The sequence below is a fragment of the Carassius carassius genome, chromosome 4 (genome assembly GCF_963082965.1).
Source record: "Carassius carassius chromosome 4, fCarCar2.1, whole genome shotgun sequence".
NCBI classification, from domain to species: domain Eukaryota; kingdom Metazoa; phylum Chordata; class Actinopteri; order Cypriniformes; family Cyprinidae; genus Carassius; species Carassius carassius.
In genome coordinates, this window is record NC_081758.1 from 43,016,026 (window position 1) to 43,035,817 (window position 19,792).

General features: G+C 40.8%; 1 protein-coding gene across 2 annotated transcripts in view; it reads right to left on the reverse strand.

The window, feature by feature from the left end:
• LOC132140099 (endoplasmic reticulum chaperone BiP-like) overlaps nucleotides 1-19,792 on the reverse strand; it is a 182,972-nt gene that overhangs the window by 7,906 nt on the left and 155,274 nt on the right. Inside the window, exons 1-8 of one of the 2 annotated variants that reach the window (XM_059548923.1) lie at nucleotides 17,396-17,702; nucleotides 11,416-11,628; nucleotides 7,080-7,311; nucleotides 6,855-6,992; nucleotides 6,651-6,763; nucleotides 2,259-2,649; nucleotides 1,642-1,879; nucleotides 1,374-1,541 (exon numbers count right to left, since the gene is read on the reverse strand). In XM_059548923.1, coding sequence (XP_059404906.1) covers nucleotides 1,374-1,541; nucleotides 1,642-1,879; nucleotides 2,259-2,649; nucleotides 6,651-6,763; nucleotides 6,855-6,992; nucleotides 7,080-7,311; nucleotides 11,416-11,585 — 1,450 coding nt within the window. In that variant the 5' untranslated portion in view covers nucleotides 11,586-11,628; nucleotides 17,396-17,702. Of the gene's footprint in view, nucleotides 1-1,373; nucleotides 1,542-1,641; nucleotides 1,880-2,258; nucleotides 2,650-6,650; nucleotides 6,764-6,854; nucleotides 6,993-7,079; nucleotides 7,312-11,415; nucleotides 11,629-17,395; nucleotides 17,703-19,792 lie in introns of those variants that run through there. The other variant, XM_059548924.1, reaches the window with a different exon arrangement.

Sequence of the window (19,792 nt, forward strand, 5' to 3'; positions counted from 1 at the left end):
TTAGTGTTCCTCACTTCAAGGAGCCAGACCAGCAGAAGCTTAGAACCTTAATTGTATGTGTCCAGTACATCCACAGAGCTGCGATGTGGAGAAGGGTGGACCGGTTGACCCTCAAGTCGGTAGATAGTAGATGGCAACTCTATTGCTTATAATCTCTCTGATCTCCCCTCACCTCTAGGGGTCAAGGCTCACGCTACAAGGAGTGTGGCGGCGTCCAAGGCCTTCCTGGCAGGTGTCTACATTAAGGAAATCTGCAATGCTGCAGGTTCGTCCACGACCCTAACCTTTGTCAGATTTTATGGCTTAGATATTCAAGCCACTCCAAGCTCTTCTGTTTTCTCACCCTGTGCAGGCTTCTACACTAGACAGGGATTTGAAAGTTTGGCGGCGTGGGCATTTTTGTTGCCAAAGCCTTCTCCGATGCAACTCGTGTGTCTGAAACGTCTCAGGTTATGCATGTAACCATGGTTCCTTGAAGGAACGAAACACTGTGTCACAGTGCCACACTTCCGGCATCTCTGCTGGCACTTACTTCATTCCTAGAGGATGACGCCGGCTTTACCGCACATGTTTTTAAGCTTCCTGGTTGCTTAAGTCACCCACCTATGATGTCTTGTCCATCTGTTGGGCTGATTACACACATGATTCAGAGCCGGTCATGCTGAAGTCGTTCCCAAAGCATTCTCCGAAGCAGCGTCTCGTTCCTTCACGGAACCATGGTTACATGCGTAACCTCAGACATTTTTCATGGATTCGTTGCTTAGTCTTAGTCTTGATATTCTAAACCTTTGTTTACAGTGCTCCATATTTATTTATTTTTTTATTTTGGATTACTTGTCTTTTCCTTTGTTTTTCTTTGTTGCCTGCACTCTGGATATTGTTGTTTGGACTGCCCTGTCTATGCTTTTAGTCTGTTTGGACTATGTTTGTGAACTATGTTTTACCCCTTATTAAAAGCTGTATTTGTATCTTCAATCTTCTTGTCTATGTGCAGTGCGTAACAAATACCATGCCAGCTAAGATTGCTGTTTTCGAGCAAATAATGGCTTAAAATGAGGCAAAATCTAGAAAGAAAAAAAATCTTATAAATATGACTGATTATTGAATATAATTATCATCAATAAAATGTACCTTTTCATTTGAATAATCTAAATAAAAGGAATGTGATTTAACACCAGCAACATTTTAAGTGAGAAACGGCTTAAAATGTATCAAAATACGGGGTGAAATCTTCTTAAAAATTTTCTTGAAATTAATTTTTTTTTTAAATCTTGAAAAAAAAAAAAAAATCTACATCCTTTTCATATAACCTATCAAATACAATTTGGGTCATAAAAGTAAACCAACAAGATTAAGTAAAATATGTTGCTCACCTTCATAAACTTTGATGGCCACGGTTGGCTGGTTGTCAGAAGTGGTGGTGAAGACTTTGTATTTGTCAATGGGCACACCGGTATTCCTGGGAATTAGTTTGGTCATCACTCCTCCGACCGTCTCAATGCCCAGGGTCAAAGGGCAAACGTCCAGAAGCACCAGGTCGCCTGTTCAACACATTTCAGTAAGCATCTCATGAGAGATTTGGTGTGGTTAGACAGCCCAGCCCTAGATGTGGGCATCATTAAAGGTTGTACAGGGACTCACCGGTTTCCTCTTCTCCTGACAGGACTCCAGCCTGGACGGCAGCTCCGTAAGCCACGGCCTCGTCCGGGTTGATTCCTTTGGACGGCTTTTTGCCGTCAAAGAACTCCTTCACCAGCTCCTGGATCTTAGGAATACGAGTGGAGCCGCCAACCAGGACGATCTCGTCAATGTCAGACTTCTTCATGTCAGCGTCTTCAAGAACCTTCTGCACTGGTTTCATGGTGGAGCGGAACAAGTCCTGAGAAAAGCACAATACATTGATTATTTTACATGCATTGAAAAGACATAGGCACAATCAGGGTGATTAAAAAAAATTAATAAACTACGATAGCATTTTTCAACATTTTGAATTAGTTTTTTTTATTTTTAGATTTTCTTTTTTCATTTTAATTCAAAAGTTTTAGTAATCTGCTGTGAGTTTTAAGTCATTTTAAAATAAACAAAGACAAGCACGTGGTCAAGTATGGTATCATATAATAATTTGAGCTCTGCATTTTACCCATCCAGGTGCGAACACACACCGTGAACACACACCTGGAGCAGTGGGGAGCCATTTTTGCTGTGGTGCCTGGGAAGATTTGTTGAAGGATTTGTTGGCAAAGCAGAGCTTCTCTTACCATGTTGAGCTCCTCAAACTTGGCACGGGTCAGCATCTCTGAGAAGTCTTCCCCCCTGTAGAAGGACTCAATCTCGATGTAGGCCTGATGCTGGGTGGACAGTGCTCTCTTGGCCTTCTCCACCTCACGACGCAGCTTCTGCACTGCACGGCTGTCTTTGCGCACGTCCTTGCCGGTCTTCTTATTGTAGAGCTTGATGAAGTACTCAATGACACGCTGATCAAAGTCTTCGCCACCGAGGTGAGTGTCTCCATTGGTGGCCACCACCTCGAAGACGCCGTTATCGATGGTCAGCAGGGAAACGTCAAAGGTTCCGCCACCCAGATCAAACACCAGAATGTTCTTCACACCGTCACTCTTGTCCAGACCATAAGCAATGGCAGCAGCGGTTCTGTGGAGAGCAACAAGATGTCCATCAGGGTTATCATTAACCAAAACCATAAAAATAATAATAATAATTTATTTTATTTCAAGTGAAAAGACTTGCAATAAAAACATGAACTGAAATAAAGCAAGAAACAGCTTAACATTTATCAAAATATGGGGGAAATAATAATAATAATAAAATATAGGTTACTGATGCAGGTGCAGGCACTTGTTACGCAGGTCTCAGATCTAACCACTCAGGTTAGACAGTTAAAACCTGAACCTGCCCAACAGCCCACTGCGCTCAATCCTGTTGCACAGGTGGATTTCACCAACTGGCGTGTTGAGCCCCATCTACTGCCTCTGACTGTTTACTCTGGTGAGCCCCTGTTATGTTGTTCATTCTTGACTACTTGTTTTCTTCACACTGCTCTCCAGCCTTCGTCTTTTCCCACAGAGGAGTCCAAAGTGGCCTTTATCATCACTCTGCTCTCTGGACAAGTGGCTCTATGGGGAACAATGGTTTGAAGCCGCATTCTGCAAACTAAAGAGTTGCTTTGTTTCAGCTCCCATTCTGGTGGCCCCTGATCCCTCCCATCAGTTTGTGGTGGAGGTCGCCGCGTCAGAGTTGGGGGCTGGTGCGATTCTTTCCCAGCTTTCTTCCACAGATGGTAAGGGTCACCCTTGTGGATATTTTTCTCATCGTTTGTCTCCTTATGAATGTAATTATGACATTGGTAACAAAGAGTTGCTGGCAGTTATGTTCGCTTTGGAAGAATGGCGTCATTGGTTGGAGGGTTCGGAGGAACCTTTTATAGTCTGGACCGACCATAAGAACCTTGAATACATCAGTTCTGCTAAAAGGTTAAATTCTAGGCAGGCTCGGTTGGCCTTAGTTTTAATTTTACAATTTATTATGGTCCAGGTTCTAAGAACATTAGACCTGATGCTTTGTCCCATATTTTTGACAGATCTGAACGCCCGTTGTCTCCCGAGTCCATCGTGCCACATGACATCGTGGTATTGGGTATGACTTGGGAGATCGAATCGAGCCTCCGCCTAGATGCTCACCGAGTAGTTTATATGTGCTAGTAGAATTATGGTCCGTTGTCATCCTTTGGGGCCATTGTTATAAAGTAGCTTGTCATCCAGGGATAAATCGTACAGTATTTCTCGTCAAAAAGGGGTTCTGGTGGCATTCTATGGCCCGGGATATACTACATTTTGTTTTGGATTGCACTGTCTGTGCCACTTCTAAGGTTCCAATCGACCCCCTGCTGGACTAACATGGTAACATGGCAGTTTTGACCATGGTGGACCAGTTCTCGAAGGCAACTCATTTTGTTCCTCTGCCCAAATTACCCAGCCAGAGAAACAGCGGTTGCTGTCATTGATCACGTCTTTCGTATTCATGGCCTCCCGGTGGACGTGGTCTCTGACAGGGGGGCCTCAGTTTGTTTCCAAATTTTGGAAAGAATTTTGTCACAGTCTCCGTGTTTCAGAGACTGCTCATCTATTCACCTGCTCATCAGCTCACCTGCTCAAATTCCACGTGCCTTGCTTGTTTGCATTGTGGCAAATAAACTGTATATACTTGCAACTGGATTTCGTGTATCATTACACGACAGATATTGACAAATAATTCCTCTCACACAGGCGCAGAATACACGTGTTAGTTTGTAGTTGTCTGTTGTTTGAGCGGTGTGTTCAAGTGCAGCTTTTTAGTATATATGCTGCCGACGCGAGGCAACAATAGCATCTGCTTTTGTCGCTACTAGTTCTTGTTGAAGTTGGCTCTGTGTGTCCTGACCTTAATTGTCAGACCAAAGAATTAAACATGTAATAACCTATTATACTAGCTAAAACTTGATGGCTACTCTGTCAATTGTTCGTAATTTGTTGGGACCCTCTGTGTGCTATTTGATAGCAATCTTTCTTTCCAAAGCCAAGTTTTCCATCTTTAAAATACATCAAATTATGACCTATGCTCTCAATGTGAAATGCTTAAATGTTAATTCATGGGCTTATGACTTCAAGGAAAGATTATTGTAATGCTTTATTGGGTGGTTGCTCTGGGCTCTTAATAAACAAACTCCAGCTAGTCCAAAATGCAGCAGTTACAGTTCTTACTAGAACCAGGAAGTATGACCATATTAGCCTGGTTCTGTCAACTCTGCACTGGCTCCCTATTAAACGGTGTATAAATTTTTTACTTTTGCTACTTACTTTTTATGGCTGCACCATAAATCGCATGTGATATTTAATGTGCATCTTGTCAGTAAAGCCGGTTCTAAATTCAGCAGTAAATCTCCATCACCTGCGCACTTTCACATGGAGCAGCATTAACTACACAGAGCCATTGTTCACTGACAAGCTGCGCAAAATATGCGCAAAATATGATTGTGGTTTTGCGCAGCTTGTCAGTGAACAATGACTCTGTGTAGTTAATGCTGCTCCATGTAAAAGCATGTGGTGATGGAGATTAACCGCTGATTACAGAACCGGTTTTACCTTCTAATACGCATATTAAATATCACATGCGATTTATCATGCAGCCCTTATAAAGCCTTATTACTTATAAAGCCCTCAATGTTTTAACTCCTCAGTACCTGAGCAAGCTTTTACCACATTACAGTCCTTCACATCTGCTAAGATCTCAAAACTCTGGCCATTTGGTAATACCTAAAATATCAAAATCAACTGCAGGTGGCAGATTCTTTTCCTATTTAGCCACCAAACTCTGGAAGAATCTAACTAGCATTGGTCAGGAGGCAGACATAATCTGTCATCTTAAATATGGATTAAAGACCCATCTCTTTAACCTGGCATTCACATTAAACACTGTTGCATTTCTATATTTCTAATCCTTTAAAGGATTGTAAGGCTGCATTAATTAGGTCAACAATGTACTTGTTACATTGTTAGAAGAATGGCATCTACATCTATTAGTCTATATTTTTCTTATTCCCAAGTCCCCATAGCTATACGGATCTAGTCTGTATCCAGTCCAGATGGTGGATCAGCACAGAGAGATGACCGCTACAGCCCTGAATGTCAGCAGAGACCTTGTCAACTAGAAGAGCCCTAGAGACAGATCCCCTGTGAAGACCTTATCAACTAGATGGCCATAGGCACAAGATCATGAGAACCAGATAATTCCTCTGCACAGTCTGACTTTTGTTGCATGGAATTGAACCATGCATGCTGGTTTTGTCTGGCCAGAGGAGAACTGCCAACACCAACCACACCCCCCCCCCCCGACAGAGCTGACATTGTCTTGCTAGTTGTTACTCTGCTGTTTTTGGATTTGTTGCCTGAATCTTGGATTACCCTTTTGCCTGAGTTTCCTGCCTTGTTGCTTGTTTGGACTGTTTGCCTGGCTGAATTTTGGATTAAGTTGTGGTTCCCACTCCAGAGTCTTGACCTGTCATGGTTGCCAGCCCAGAACATTTTCATAAGAGTAAAATAAAGTTAATTCATGGCCTAATGGTTAGAGAGTTTGACTCCTAACCCAAAGGTTGTGGGTTTGAATCTCGGGCCGGCAATACCATGACTGAGGTCCCCTTGAGCAAGGCACTGAACCCCCAACTGTTCCCCGGGTGCCACAGCATAAATGGCTGCTCACTGCTCTGGGTGTGTGTTCACTGCTGTGTTTGTACACTTTGGATGGGTTATTAAATGCAGAGCACAAATTCTGAGTGTGGGTCACCATACTTGTCTGTATGTCCTGTCACTTTCACTTTTTTTTCATAAGATAGCTGCTAGCCCAGAACCTCTCCACAAGATAGCCGCTAGAGCTGAAGATCTTTGCCTGAACCCGATGGGACCTGATGGGACCTGACGGATTTGGGCTTAATTTATATCATTTTACACGGGCCCAGGCTGGACTCGGGCTTGCGCTTCAGTTTGTGCGGTAAATGAGCGGTCACGTGATGTGTTTCGATATATATATATATATATATATATATATATATATGTATATATAATAGCATATCAATCAAACTAAAATAACACTTCTATACTTACGGCTCATTGATGATCCTCATGACATTCAGACCGGCAATGGTTCCTGCATCTTTGGTGGCCTGGCGCTGGGCATCATTGAAATAAGCGGGCACAGTGACCACAGCATGTATGACCTTAAGAAGAACAGAAACGGATCAGATGTTGAGTTTTACTGCAGTGCAAAAGAGATTACATGTTTTCTTGGTGTTGGAGACAAAACTTTACCCTCTCTCCCAGGTAAGCCTCTGCAGTCTCCTTCATTTTAGTCAGAATCATAGCAGAGATTTCCTCAGGGGTGAAGGTCTTCGTCTGACCTGATCCGATGTCCAGCTTGATGTGAGGCTTGTTCTTCTTCTCAATAACCTGGAAGAGACGCAGCAGGTGTTTAGTGTCCTCATTAAATACAAAGAGACAAATACAGTTCAGACACAGGCTGGCAGACATGTGTACCTTAAAGGGAAAGTATTTAATGTCCTGCTGCACGGTCGAGTCACCCCATGTGCGGCCGATCAACCTCTTGGCGTCAAAGACAGTGTTCTCAGGGTTAGAGGTCAGCTGGTTCTTCGCAGCATCTCCGATGAGTCTCTCACCTTCGGTAGTGAAGGCCACGTATGACGGAGTGATGCGGTTTCCCTGGTCATTGGCGATGATCTCAACACGCCCGTTCTTGAACACTCCAACACTGGAGCAAATTGAAATAGTATAAGCACAAACTCATAAGTTAATTATAAAATTCATAAAATTCTTCATCATCAGATACGAACCTATTAACCTGTTATTTGATAGCATTTTTCCTTAGAAAGCCTCGTTTCTAGCATTTGTAAAACTGCATTTTTCCATCTAAAAAATATATCTAAATTATTAATGCTTTATTAAACAAACATTTTACGCTTAACAATTATTGTACGCTTAGTAAACAAACTACAGCTAGTCCAAACTGCATCAGCAAGAGTTCTTACTAGAACCAGAAAGTATTTACCATATGGCTCCCTATCAAACATCATATGGGTTTTAAAATCTTGCTTATTATTCATAAAGCCCTGAATGGTTTAGCACCTCAGTATTTGAATGAGGTCTTGTTACATTATTCTCCTCCACGTCCGCTGCGTTCTCAAAACTCAGGCAATTTGATAATACCTAGAATATCAAAATCATTTTCAGACGGCAAATCCTTTTCCTATTTAGCGCCTAAACCCTGGAGTAACCTACCTAACATTGTTTGGGAGGCAGACGCAGTTTAAATCTAGATTAAAGACCCATCTCTTTAACCTGGCTCACACATAATACACTAATAAGCTTCTAATATCCAAATCCGTTAAAGGATTTTTAGGCTGCATTAATTAGGTAAACCGGAACCGGAAACACTTCCCATAACACCCTATGTACTTTCTACATCGTTAGAAGAATGGCATCTTCACAAATAAGACAAGAACAATCAGTGACCAATTCTCCACACCGCAGACTGAGGATAACTTCACAACTTCACAACACCCGGACCAACCAGAAGCTGAGGATGACAGGGAAGGTCTACAGACTCCTGAAGACGCGGAACGCTGCCTTCAGAGCTGGAGATGAGGTGAACCTGAGGACTGCCTGGGCCAACCTGTCCCTAGCCTTCAGAGAGGCTAAGAGACAGTACTCCAGGAGGATAGCCTATCAATTCAGTGACAGCAGAGACACTAGGAACCTGTGGCAGGGGATACAGACCATTACGGACTACATGCCCCCACCACGGACCTGTGACAGCAACATCTCTCTGCTGAACGAGGTGAACGCCTTCTTCACTCACTTTGAGAAACAAAACAGCATAACTGCACAGAAGACTCCACCTCCTCCCGGCGACCAGGTGATGACGCTGACCCCAGACAGCGTGAGGAGATCCTTCAGCAGGACCATTGCACGCAAAGCTCCGGGTCCTGACAACATCCCTGGACGTGTACTGGAAGAATGTGCAGCAGAACTTACTGATGTCTTCACAGACATTTTCAACATCTCACTTAGTCAGGCTGTTGTCCCCACATGTTTCAAAGGTACCACCATCATTCCAGTCCCGAAGAAGCAGTCTCTATCCTGCTTCAATGACTACCATCCAGTTGCACTTACTCCTATTATCATGAAGTGCTTTGAACGGCTAGTCATGCACCATGACTTCAGGAGAGCGCACACTCAGCATGCTCCTCTGACAATCAATGATGTGACTGTGGAGAGAATTAGCAGCACCAACTTCCTGGGTGTCAACATCACAGAGGACTTCTCCTGGACTGAAAACCCTGACTGCATCTCTACTTCCTTGGCAAACTATTAAGGGCCCGAGCCCCGGCCCCCATCATGTGCACCTTACAGATGCACCATCGACAGCATTCTGACGAGCTGCATCACTGTGTGGTATGGGGCTTGCAACACGTCCTGCTGGAAGACTCTACAACGTATAGTAGTGAGAGCAGCAGAGAAGATCTTTGGTTTCTTTTTCCACTCCTTCCAGGATATTTATGTAACCCGTCTCACCCGTAGAGCCCTCTGCCTTGCAGGTGGTCACACCCACCTGTCACACAGCTCCTTCAGTCTGCTGCCATTAGGAAGGAGACTGCGGAGTCTCCAGGCCAGGACCAGCAGACTGAAGGACAGCTTCATTCATCAGGCTGTCAGGAAGCTGAACTTGCTCCCAAACTTGCGCCCCTTCCCTCTTCTGCCCCAGGCACCACAGAACTATGACCCACCCCCCCAGATTCCACATCCCCAGCCCCCCCCCCACTAACATACAATGACATGCACCAGTCACTTTGTACAGCATTGGTCTGTTCACTACCTCATTCAGCATAGAACTGACGTCATTCTACTACCTCATCAGTTATGAATAAAATAACTGCTTTTGGAATATGAACATCACCTTCAGCTCAACCTTACTAAAACAGAACTGCTGGTGGTTCCAGCTAACCCATCTTTTCATCACAACTACTCTATAAAACTGGGTTCATCAACTATAACTCCTTTCAGGACAGTCAGAAACCTAGGAGTTGTGATGGATCATCAGTTAAGCTTCACAGACAATATTGCTACAACGACCCGGTCCTGCAGATTTGCAACATTAGGAAGATTAGACCCTTCCTGTCAGAGCAAGCCACCCAACTTCTTGTCCAAGCTCGTTCTCTCCAGACTGGACTATTGTAATGCTCTCCTGGCGGGCCTTCCTGCATGTACTATCAAGCCTCTACAACTGCTCCAGAATGCAGTAGCGAGGGTGGTCTTCAATGAGCCAAAAAAAGCTCACGTTACTCCTCTCCTCAGCAGGTTACACTGGCTACCAGTAGCCTCTCACATGAAATTCAAGGTCCTGATGCTTGCCTTCAAGATGACCACTGGCACGGCACCAATATACCTAAACTCACTAGTTCTGCAAGGGAACGACGCCTTGTGGTGCCATCCAAAAGAGGTTCAAAATCACTCTCATGGAACTTTTCCTGCACTGTGCCCAGCTTTTTACCCATTTTCAAAAAACATCTAAAGACTCATCTTTCTCGCCAGCACTTGACCAACTAATACTAGCACTTACCTTTTCTTCTCTATCATATCCCGTTGGTCTGATTGCTTCTATTGTTCTCATTTGTAAGTCACTTTGGATAAAAGCGTCTGTTAAATTATTAAATAAATGTAAATCTATGCTTATGTATCCCCTCTCTCGCGCGTCCTCACCGCCACACCTCGCACTTGCTCTGAGTGGGCCTCGATCCCAGGTCTCCGGCATGGGAGGCAGACGCACTAACGAGGAGGCTGTGTCTGACACTAGTGCCTCCTTTGAGATCGGGGAGTGAGGTCTGAGGTCTGAGGTCACCAGATCCAGTCTGTATCCAGATCAGAGGGTCACTGCAGTCACCCGGATCCAGTACGTATCCAGACCAGATGGTGGATCAGCACCTAGAAAGGACCTCTACATCCTTGAAAGACAGCTGAGACCAGGACAACTAGAGCCCCAGATACAGATCCCCTGTAAAGACCTTGTCTAAGTCAACCACCGAGACAAGACTACTGTAGCCTGGAATTGAACTGCTGGTTTCGTCTGGTCAGAGGAGAACTGGTTTCTCCCAAGGTTATTTCTCCATTCTGTCACCGATGGAGTTTTGGTTTCTTGCAGCTGTCGCCTCTGGGTTACTTTGTTGGAGACACTTAATTTACAGCGATATGGTTGACTTGATTGTAAATGATTGCACAGATACTATTTAAACTGAACTGAGATGAATGATTGCATCACTTAATTCAATGATGAACTGCCTTTAACTTTCATTTTGCATTTTTGACACACTGTTTTTCTGATTTGATTTGAGAAAAAGATATATCCCAATATATATCATTTATATACATATTTATATATATATATATATATACACACACACACACAGTGCATCCGGCACTTTATTTTTTCACTTTTTCCAGTTTGTTACATATGTACATATATATATATATATATATATATATATATATATAATTTTTTTAACTAATTTTTTTTCACATTGTCATTATGGTGTATTATTTGTAGAATTTTTAGGAAAATAATAAATTTAATCTATTTTGGAAAAAGGCTGTAATATAATAAAATGTGGGATAAGTGAGGGCTGTGAATCCTTTCCTAATGCACTGTATGTGTGTGTGTGTATATATATATATATATATATATATATATATATATATATATATATACAAACACATACATACATACATACATACATGTATGCAAGCACACTCTATTAATCCTGTGAACCCTGTATATGATTTCAAACTCCCAAATTCTCACCATGAGTAGGTCGTCCCGAGGTCTATTCCAATCACTGTCCCAATAATTTCCTTCTTGTTACTTTCCTTCTTGTAACTTTCCTCCTTGACAATTTCCTTTTTGTCGTCCTCATCAGTGAACCACCAGCAGGAACTACCGGCCACCAGCAGGAACAGACAGAGCAATCGCATTTTGATGTTGATATTGTGTCAAATGGTCACTTCTGTAATGATACTTTAAACAAAGGTCACAGGTGAGGCATATATGTGACATCTGATAGGAAACATCCCATAAATGTATTGCAGATGAGCAAACACTCTAAAATAAATATGTCTTGCAGATGTAAATGCAGACATCACATAGACGTCTCTGTGATGTACATGTGCTATCAGGTTAATAGTCTCTTATTTTCCTGTTTAGACAAGCTTTCCATAAAACAAACAAAACAAGCCCTGCACATCAATAAAAAAAACAACAACAAAAAACACATTATACAGACACTTAATATGTAATGTTATTTGATGATGTGAATTAAAAAACTAAAAAATTGCAATGGTTTTGTAAAGGCAATTTGCATGTTTTGGTGTAGTTTTCGTTGCATTTACATAATTTTAACCAGCAGGGGTCACCAGATTGTTTTTTTTATTGCTCAAAGACAGTATACAAAGTAATATAACCACAAAGATACAAAAATTATTAGACAATGACAACAAGATAAAATTAAATTAAAATAAATAAATAAATAAAAGAAAAAGGGGGTGTTTAATACATTACAAACTTTTCTTAATTTTTATTAAGAATGACTGTTCATAATCAAAACCCAGCATCATGTCCTTCCAAAACAGAACACATTCATTATAAATTTTACTACTAATGAAACCTAAAATGTCTTGCCAAAATTTCTTTGTAAAAGGACAGTTCCAAAAGAGTCATCACAAAAAGAGTAACTGGAGGAAATATCACTTTATAATTTGTTTCATGCAATGATTTGCAAAATAGAACGTATGAATTGTTTTGAAAGAAATCTCCTTTAATTTATTAGTTTGTAAACAAGTTTGAATAAGCATCCACATTTTGTTCCAGCAGATGTTACCCCCTGCATTATTCCAATAAGCAGTCACAGCTGGCAGAGTAATACTATTCTGCTGAAATAATGAACAGACTATCCTATTATTATTTTTGCAGAGAGAAGGAAAACACAATTAAGCAACAAAAGTACAGTATCAATCAAATTAAGAGAAACTGGTGACAAAGAATGAGCACTTTACAGTAAAGCTACAATACTCCTTAACTATGGACCAGTCTGTGGTGTTTCAGGGCTTTGCACTGAACATTGTTAAACCTTTTTTTTAAGAAAAGGGATAAGTCAGAAGTATAAATTATCATATTAATTTGAAACAGGGTCATGTTGTGGATTTTCGCATTGATATGAACAAAAACTACAGAAGGAATTATTGAAAATGCACATTCATTCTCTGCCAGCAGGAGGCGCTTTTGGAATGTCAGAAATATTGCAGTTTCCCTGGTATTTTCTGTAAGTGTTTTTGTATGCAGCTCATGATATATTTAGCACGATAAAGGATGTTTATGTTTATGTTTAGCAGTGTAGCATTATTAAACACACAAAGAGTGCATGTGTGTGTTTATTAATCAAAATCAACTATAGATCACAATTGAAAGTTATTACAAGCACTCGATGATGGTTTAAAATGGTCATTATTAATTAATAATTACATACATTTTCAAGTGTAACTTGATGCTAATTGTACTTCTAATTATATTTAAGGATGGAGCCGATTCTTGTAAGCATTATAGATAATCTGGTTCTGGTGTACAAACTTGTTTTGTTTTAATTGAATGCTGTATATTGAGCAGCGGATTATGTTAAATCCATTTACGAGATACATATCTGAGAAAAAATGCATTGTTGGACAGTGCCACCTAGCATTCAGGGGTGAATTAGCAGAAGGCAAACAATCGTTTCGAGTTCAGTGTGAATGCACCTTGGTGAACAGAATTTCCCAAACTCTACAGAACATATCGGTTATGTATGTAACTGTGGTTCCCTGATTAGGGAACAAGATGCTGCAATAGAGGTCTCTATGGGAACACCTTTGGTGTGAAGAATGTCTAAAGCCCTTATACCACCACACCATTTATGAGAGACCACAGTCAGTTCGCATGGGTGGCAAAACATCAGGCACCATCACACTGAGGACAGGTGCCCCTCAAGGCTGTGTGCTCAGTCCACTGCGGATCATGCTGCTCACCCACAACTGCACAGCCAATTCAGAATTCAACCTCATTGTCAAGTTTGCTGATGACACGACAGCAGTGGGCTTCATCAGCAACGACAACGAAACACCATATAGAGAGGAGGTGGAACAACTGGTGAGCTGGTGCCACAACAACAATCTGTTTCTCAATGTGGACGAGACAAAAGAGATCGTTGTTGATTTGCGGAGGTGGTCAACTGATCATATTCCTCTGTTCACCAGTGGCTCTGTTGTAAAGAGAGTCAGGAGCGACAAGTTTCTTGGTGTGCACATCTAAGATGACCTTACCTGGTCCATCAACACCGACTCTGCTGTGAAGAAGGCACAACAACCTCTTCACTTTTCTCTTGAAGCTGAAGAGAGCCAGCCTCCCACCACCAATACTCACCACCTTCTACAGAAGAACTGGTCCTGATCAGCTCTATCACTGTATGGTTCAGAAACTGCAAAACAGCACAACACAAGACCATACAGCACATAGAGGGGAGTGAACCCCCTATGATCCTCTCAACTGTCCTCACCATCCAGGAAATCTAACAGGCACGCCGTGTACACAGAGCTTCTGCCATTGTGAAGGATTCATCTCACCCCTCCCACCATCTGTTTGACCCTCTACCATCAGGCAGGAGACTACGCAGAATCAGGACCCGCACAACAAGTTTCTGCCACAGCTTTTTCCCCTCAAGCTGTCAGAATCCTGAATAAGCTGATACCATCCTTGATAAGCTGAAACACCCACCATCTTACTCTCATTATAAATTGCCTTCCTTACCCATGCCTACAGAAAAACACTCCAATGGACATTTGCAGACATCTGCACTTGCACCTTAACTGTGCACTATAGACACTCTTGCATAACTGCGCAATGGTGAGTTTACATAAATCCGCACTCAGCCACTTAATGTGTGCTAAAAACACTGTGCATATGCACATTATATTAACATTATTAAGTCTGATCTGAGCCATTTCAGTAGTACACTAGCACTTTATTCTTACACTTCTAATATTTCTTATATTACTCAAATTTTTCACTACTACCTCATGTTTATTGCTCCTGATATGTTTAATGTGCTCTTATGTTTAATTCCTGTTGTCATGAACGTGCGTATATTTGGTTTGTTAATGTCTTGCACCTTGGTCCATCAGAAACTACATTTTGCTCTTCTGTATACTGTGTATGTGTCAGATCAGAGGTATCAAACTCAATTCCTTGAGGGCTGAATCATACAAGGATTAGATGCTGCTGTAAGACCCATCAACCTGCAGCATAAAAGAAGATATTTTGAAGATTTCTGGTAATTCAACAGCTGGTGATTGCCATTGACTTCCATAGTATTTTTTCCTACTATAGAAACCACCAACTCTTTGTTTACCAGCAATCTTCAAAATATCTTCTTTTATGTTCAACATGAGAAAGCAACTCGTACAGGTTTGGAACCACATGAGGGTGAGTAAATTATGACATAATTAACATTTTTGGGTGAACTATGCCTTTAAAGACAAATGTCGAGAGTGCAGTGACGTAAAGTGATAGCGGCATAATGCATCCATGTAATGCGCGAGCAGGAATCTGTCCACTCGCAAGCAGATTCTCTTCGTTCTAACACAAAACTGTGTTTGTATATAGTTCTACAATAAAAGCGTATCAACCAGACCTGGTTGATAGGATGTTTCTCATCAGATCTCAGACATTTAGAAAATGTCTTTAAGGTGTTATGACTTAGGATGTATGTAAAACTGACATCTTAAAGACATCTATCAATTGTTTGTACACAGCAGATGCTTTCCAGATCTTTAACAGACATCTTGCAGACGTATGTGTGCTATCTGGGTATTGCAGGCATTGGAACGGTTTACTTTGTTTATTACCATGTCAACCATCTGCGTGGAACATGCTTCTTGTCTATCCTGCTTGTATCAAATGAATGAATCATGCATCTGTAGCTGTAATTTAATATTGAGCAACAGTGCATATTATATTGTTATAAATGCCGCTTATTTATGAGAAGTACCCAAGGATATGTGGTTACTTTTTTAGTTGATATAATCCTTAAATGTATAATTTCCTTTTCTTTTTTTTCATTTAAATTTAGGGATGCATGATAAATATCACACAATATTTCATGTGCATCTTGTCAGTAAAGCTAGTTCTTTAATCAGCGGTAAATCTCTACACGTGCGTGATTTCACATTGAGCAGCATTTAATACACAGAGTCACTGTTCACTGACAAGCTGCCCAAAACCACGATCATATTATACCACAATTCTCTAACTCTTTTGTTTTGTGCATTTTATGAGTTTATTTATGATACAAAAGCCTTCAAAGTGCTGAAAAATGCATATACACTGTGGCATGCAGAAGTTTGTGAACCCCTAGACCCCACCTCTTAACAAAATAAGAGAAATCATACAAAATGTTATTTTTTTATTTTATTTAGTATTGTCTTTAGTAACATATTGTACATAAAAGATGTTTACATTTAGTTAAATTATTACATTATTAAAATAACCCCATTAAAAAATTTGGGAACCATTGGTACTTAATACTGTGTGTGGTTACCTGGATGATCCATGACCATTTATTATTATTATTATTTTAATGGATGGTTGTTAACGAGTCCCTTTTTGGTTCTGAACTATTAAACTGAGCACTGTTCTTCAGAAAAATCTTTAAGCCCCTGCAGATTCTTCAGTTTTCCAGCATTATTTGAATATTTGAACCCTTTCCATTAGTGACTGTATGATTTTGAAATCCATCTTTTCACACCGAGGACAACTGAGGGACTCAAACAGAACTATAAAAAAGGTTCAGACATTCACTGATGCTTAAGAAAGGAAACATGATGCATTAAGAGACGGGGGTAAATACGGAGGGTCTTAATGCATTGTGTTTCCTTTCTTAAGGTAACATGCATTATTACATAACATGCATTTTGTATGATCTCTGTTATTTTGTTCAAATAATTCAGGAGTTCCCAAACTTTCACATTCCACACAGACACACACACACACACACACACACACACACACACACGTGTTTTCTCTGAGTTTCAGTAACTTATTGCTCTGCTCTCACTTGTATATAAGCAGGTTTTTTCGGTTTCTGAGATTGTCTGTTTCAGTGGGTGGAGCAAACATTAATATTCATTAGTCTCCCGGACACGCGCGTGGAACTGAGAATTATATTTGATGATCCTTGTATTTAATGGTAGTAAATATAAATACATAAAAATATAAATATATTTTCAGAGGTGAACAGCGGATGGACCATTTACAGCCCAAAAGCTCACCAAATCCTGCCCACTCCAACGAAACAGCCCAAAACATTTAACTGTCACAATAATGCGATAGAATGTTATTGTCATGTCAATCTAGTTTTATGAAGACCATTTTTAACGCATTAAAACAAAATAATGACGACAATATAAATAGACATTTCCCAGGTAAACGGATATAGGCTACATTAAAGATAATGACAAAATATGCAGGCACACACTGTTAAAACGGCCATCAATATATTAACTGATACCCTCGAAAAAACACAGTCAATTTAAATGCAAAAGGGCCCAATATAGGCTACGTGATCGGAAAAAACAACGTAGCATATTTACATTTGTTTATGCACACACCATTACAGTTGAAACTGTCACTCGTTGATATAGAGATAAAATAATGTACGATAATCCGAAACTAAAACAATTTACCATAACAATAATGCGCTTACCTTCGTGTCACACTTGAACTTCAGACAGAATGAGGAAGTCTTTAAGTTCCCTACTGAACTTGACACAGTCTGAACTAATAAAGTCCAGCAGCTTTCAAGGACATAGACTACAAGACCAGTCTGGAGCATTTAAACACGTCTTGGTGCAGGAGAGGATCGTATTGTCCCATATTCAGTTTTCGGTTAAGTTTTGTGGTTTGATTTTTAGAGTTATATTGGCGTAGAGTTAAGCCTTCGTGCCATCTCCTTTCATACTATTTTACGTTTTACTTTATAATTCCTTAGGCTATATGTAAAAAAAAGAAAATCCTTATAGGCAATGTTTGACTGATTGGATGCAATAGCCTACATGGACACTAGGTTTGTTTGTTAACCAATTTTTTATCTTTGAAAACGGCCAAACAAATGTTATCCACCTGCCCAAGCCACCGACATCTGAGTTGCGGGAACACCCAAATTTCATAAACCTGGATTCAAACATTCCGTCACGCAAAGTAAAGAATTCACGTGACTGGAAAGAAAATGAGGTTTCGTTTTTGGTTGATCACGTGATTCTAGCTGCCTATAATCGATACGCGATTTGAAGATTCAGTGTCACATGTAACATTATACCAAATCATGCAAAGTTTTGCTACGAGTAGCTAAAGCGCAAAACCCCAAATAATGCTGCGCGTGCAGAATTAGGATTATTCACTCTCATAATCACAATTCAAAAAAGGCCATTAAATTCCGTGCTCACCTGATAAATACTTACTCCACAAACCCAAACGTGTTTTGTCTTAATTCAAATAAATATAGGCTTGATGAGCATAAGAGACTTATTTCAAAAAACTAAAAAAATAGTAATGTTCTAAACTTTTGCAATCACTCCAAAACAGAAGATGACAACTCACACACCTGCATTATGAATGAACAGAGAGGCTAGTATTTTACTCCTAGTCTTGTCGGTGTTATGGAAGCCCCACATCAAAGCCTGAGGCCCGAGGCCCTAGGCAATCACATGCCCTGTTTGAACCTTTATGGAGTGAATAATGTGCCAAAACAAAACAAACAAATCTGCTTTGCAAATGAAAAGTCGATTCACAAACAAACAGAAAGCGATCTGCAAATAGGCTACATACAAAGGTCAGAGTGAGTGAAACCCCCTGAGGTGTAGCGAAACGTATTGTGCTTTACAAATAGAAAATACATGAGCATACGTCTTATTTTACAAATACAATCAATCCTACGAATTGCATGTAACGTTTGAACAAATACCAAATTTAGTGCATTCAAATGATGGTCTGTTTTGACTGTGAGACACTCGTCCTTTTATGTGATTTCATAATTCCCAATGTATGTATATAATGCCGAAAGAAAAAAAGAAAGTTGTTTAGAGCATTCTTTATATAAATAAGCACCAGTTAAGCTGCGATACCAAACAAGATCCACAGGGAGACAGCAAAAGAACACTAAACCTGCTGCCTTAACCTGACTGTACATGCGGATCCATTCAGAATAACCACTGACTAATACATAATCTAAAAACACCTTCAGCCGGCATTCTTTATAAAACACTTGTGCTTTTAAGCCAAATACAAGCTAAAATTATAATTAACTGCCATTTGGATGCGACAAACTATTCTCTCCACCATCTTAATGAAATCTTCTATGTTTTCTGTGCATTAGCGCTGACCTATCTGAGAGGTAAGACTTAAACCAGTGGAGTGCAGTTCCTGAGATTCCCCTTTTGCCATGAAGGTTGACTGGAGGATCTGGTGGTTAACAGTTTCAAAAGCAGTGGACAGATCCAGCAAAATAAGTATTGAAGATTTGGAAGCCGCTCTTGCCAGTCTTAGGGCTTTAACAAGCGAGAGCAGGGCTCACCTGAGCATGAGCACACCTGAAGCTTCTTAGCAGGTTCTTTCAGTGTGACAACTTTTTGTGCAGTGCCTACTTGTTCTTATCAATTTCAAATTTATTATCAGCATTGTGTTCTGTCTGTGTGTCGTCTTTCACCCTACTCCCCCTATTTTCTTGGGGCCCAGTTTGGCTCTTTCCTCCTTAACCATAGCCACTAACTGCAGTTTTCTGAAGCATCTGCCCCTTCTCTGATGGTCTGGTGCACAGTTTAACCATGGATTCCCAACTCCTTAATCAGCTTGATGGTAGATGTTGATACAAAGCCCCGGCAGCCAACCTCTACAGGGTGACCTGAAGCTTTCCAGCCCTGCTGATGGCAGCATTGTTTGACATTTCCGCATATTGTAGCTCCTTCCTCTCATTTGCTTCTTCTGTGCCACCCCCCTAGGGTACTGTGAGTTCAAAGAAATAGATAAAATGCAGTGTATTGGACTGTAAGTTGTTGAGCCACATCAGCCAGCATCTTCCAGTCCCTGACTAGCCCCAAATACACAA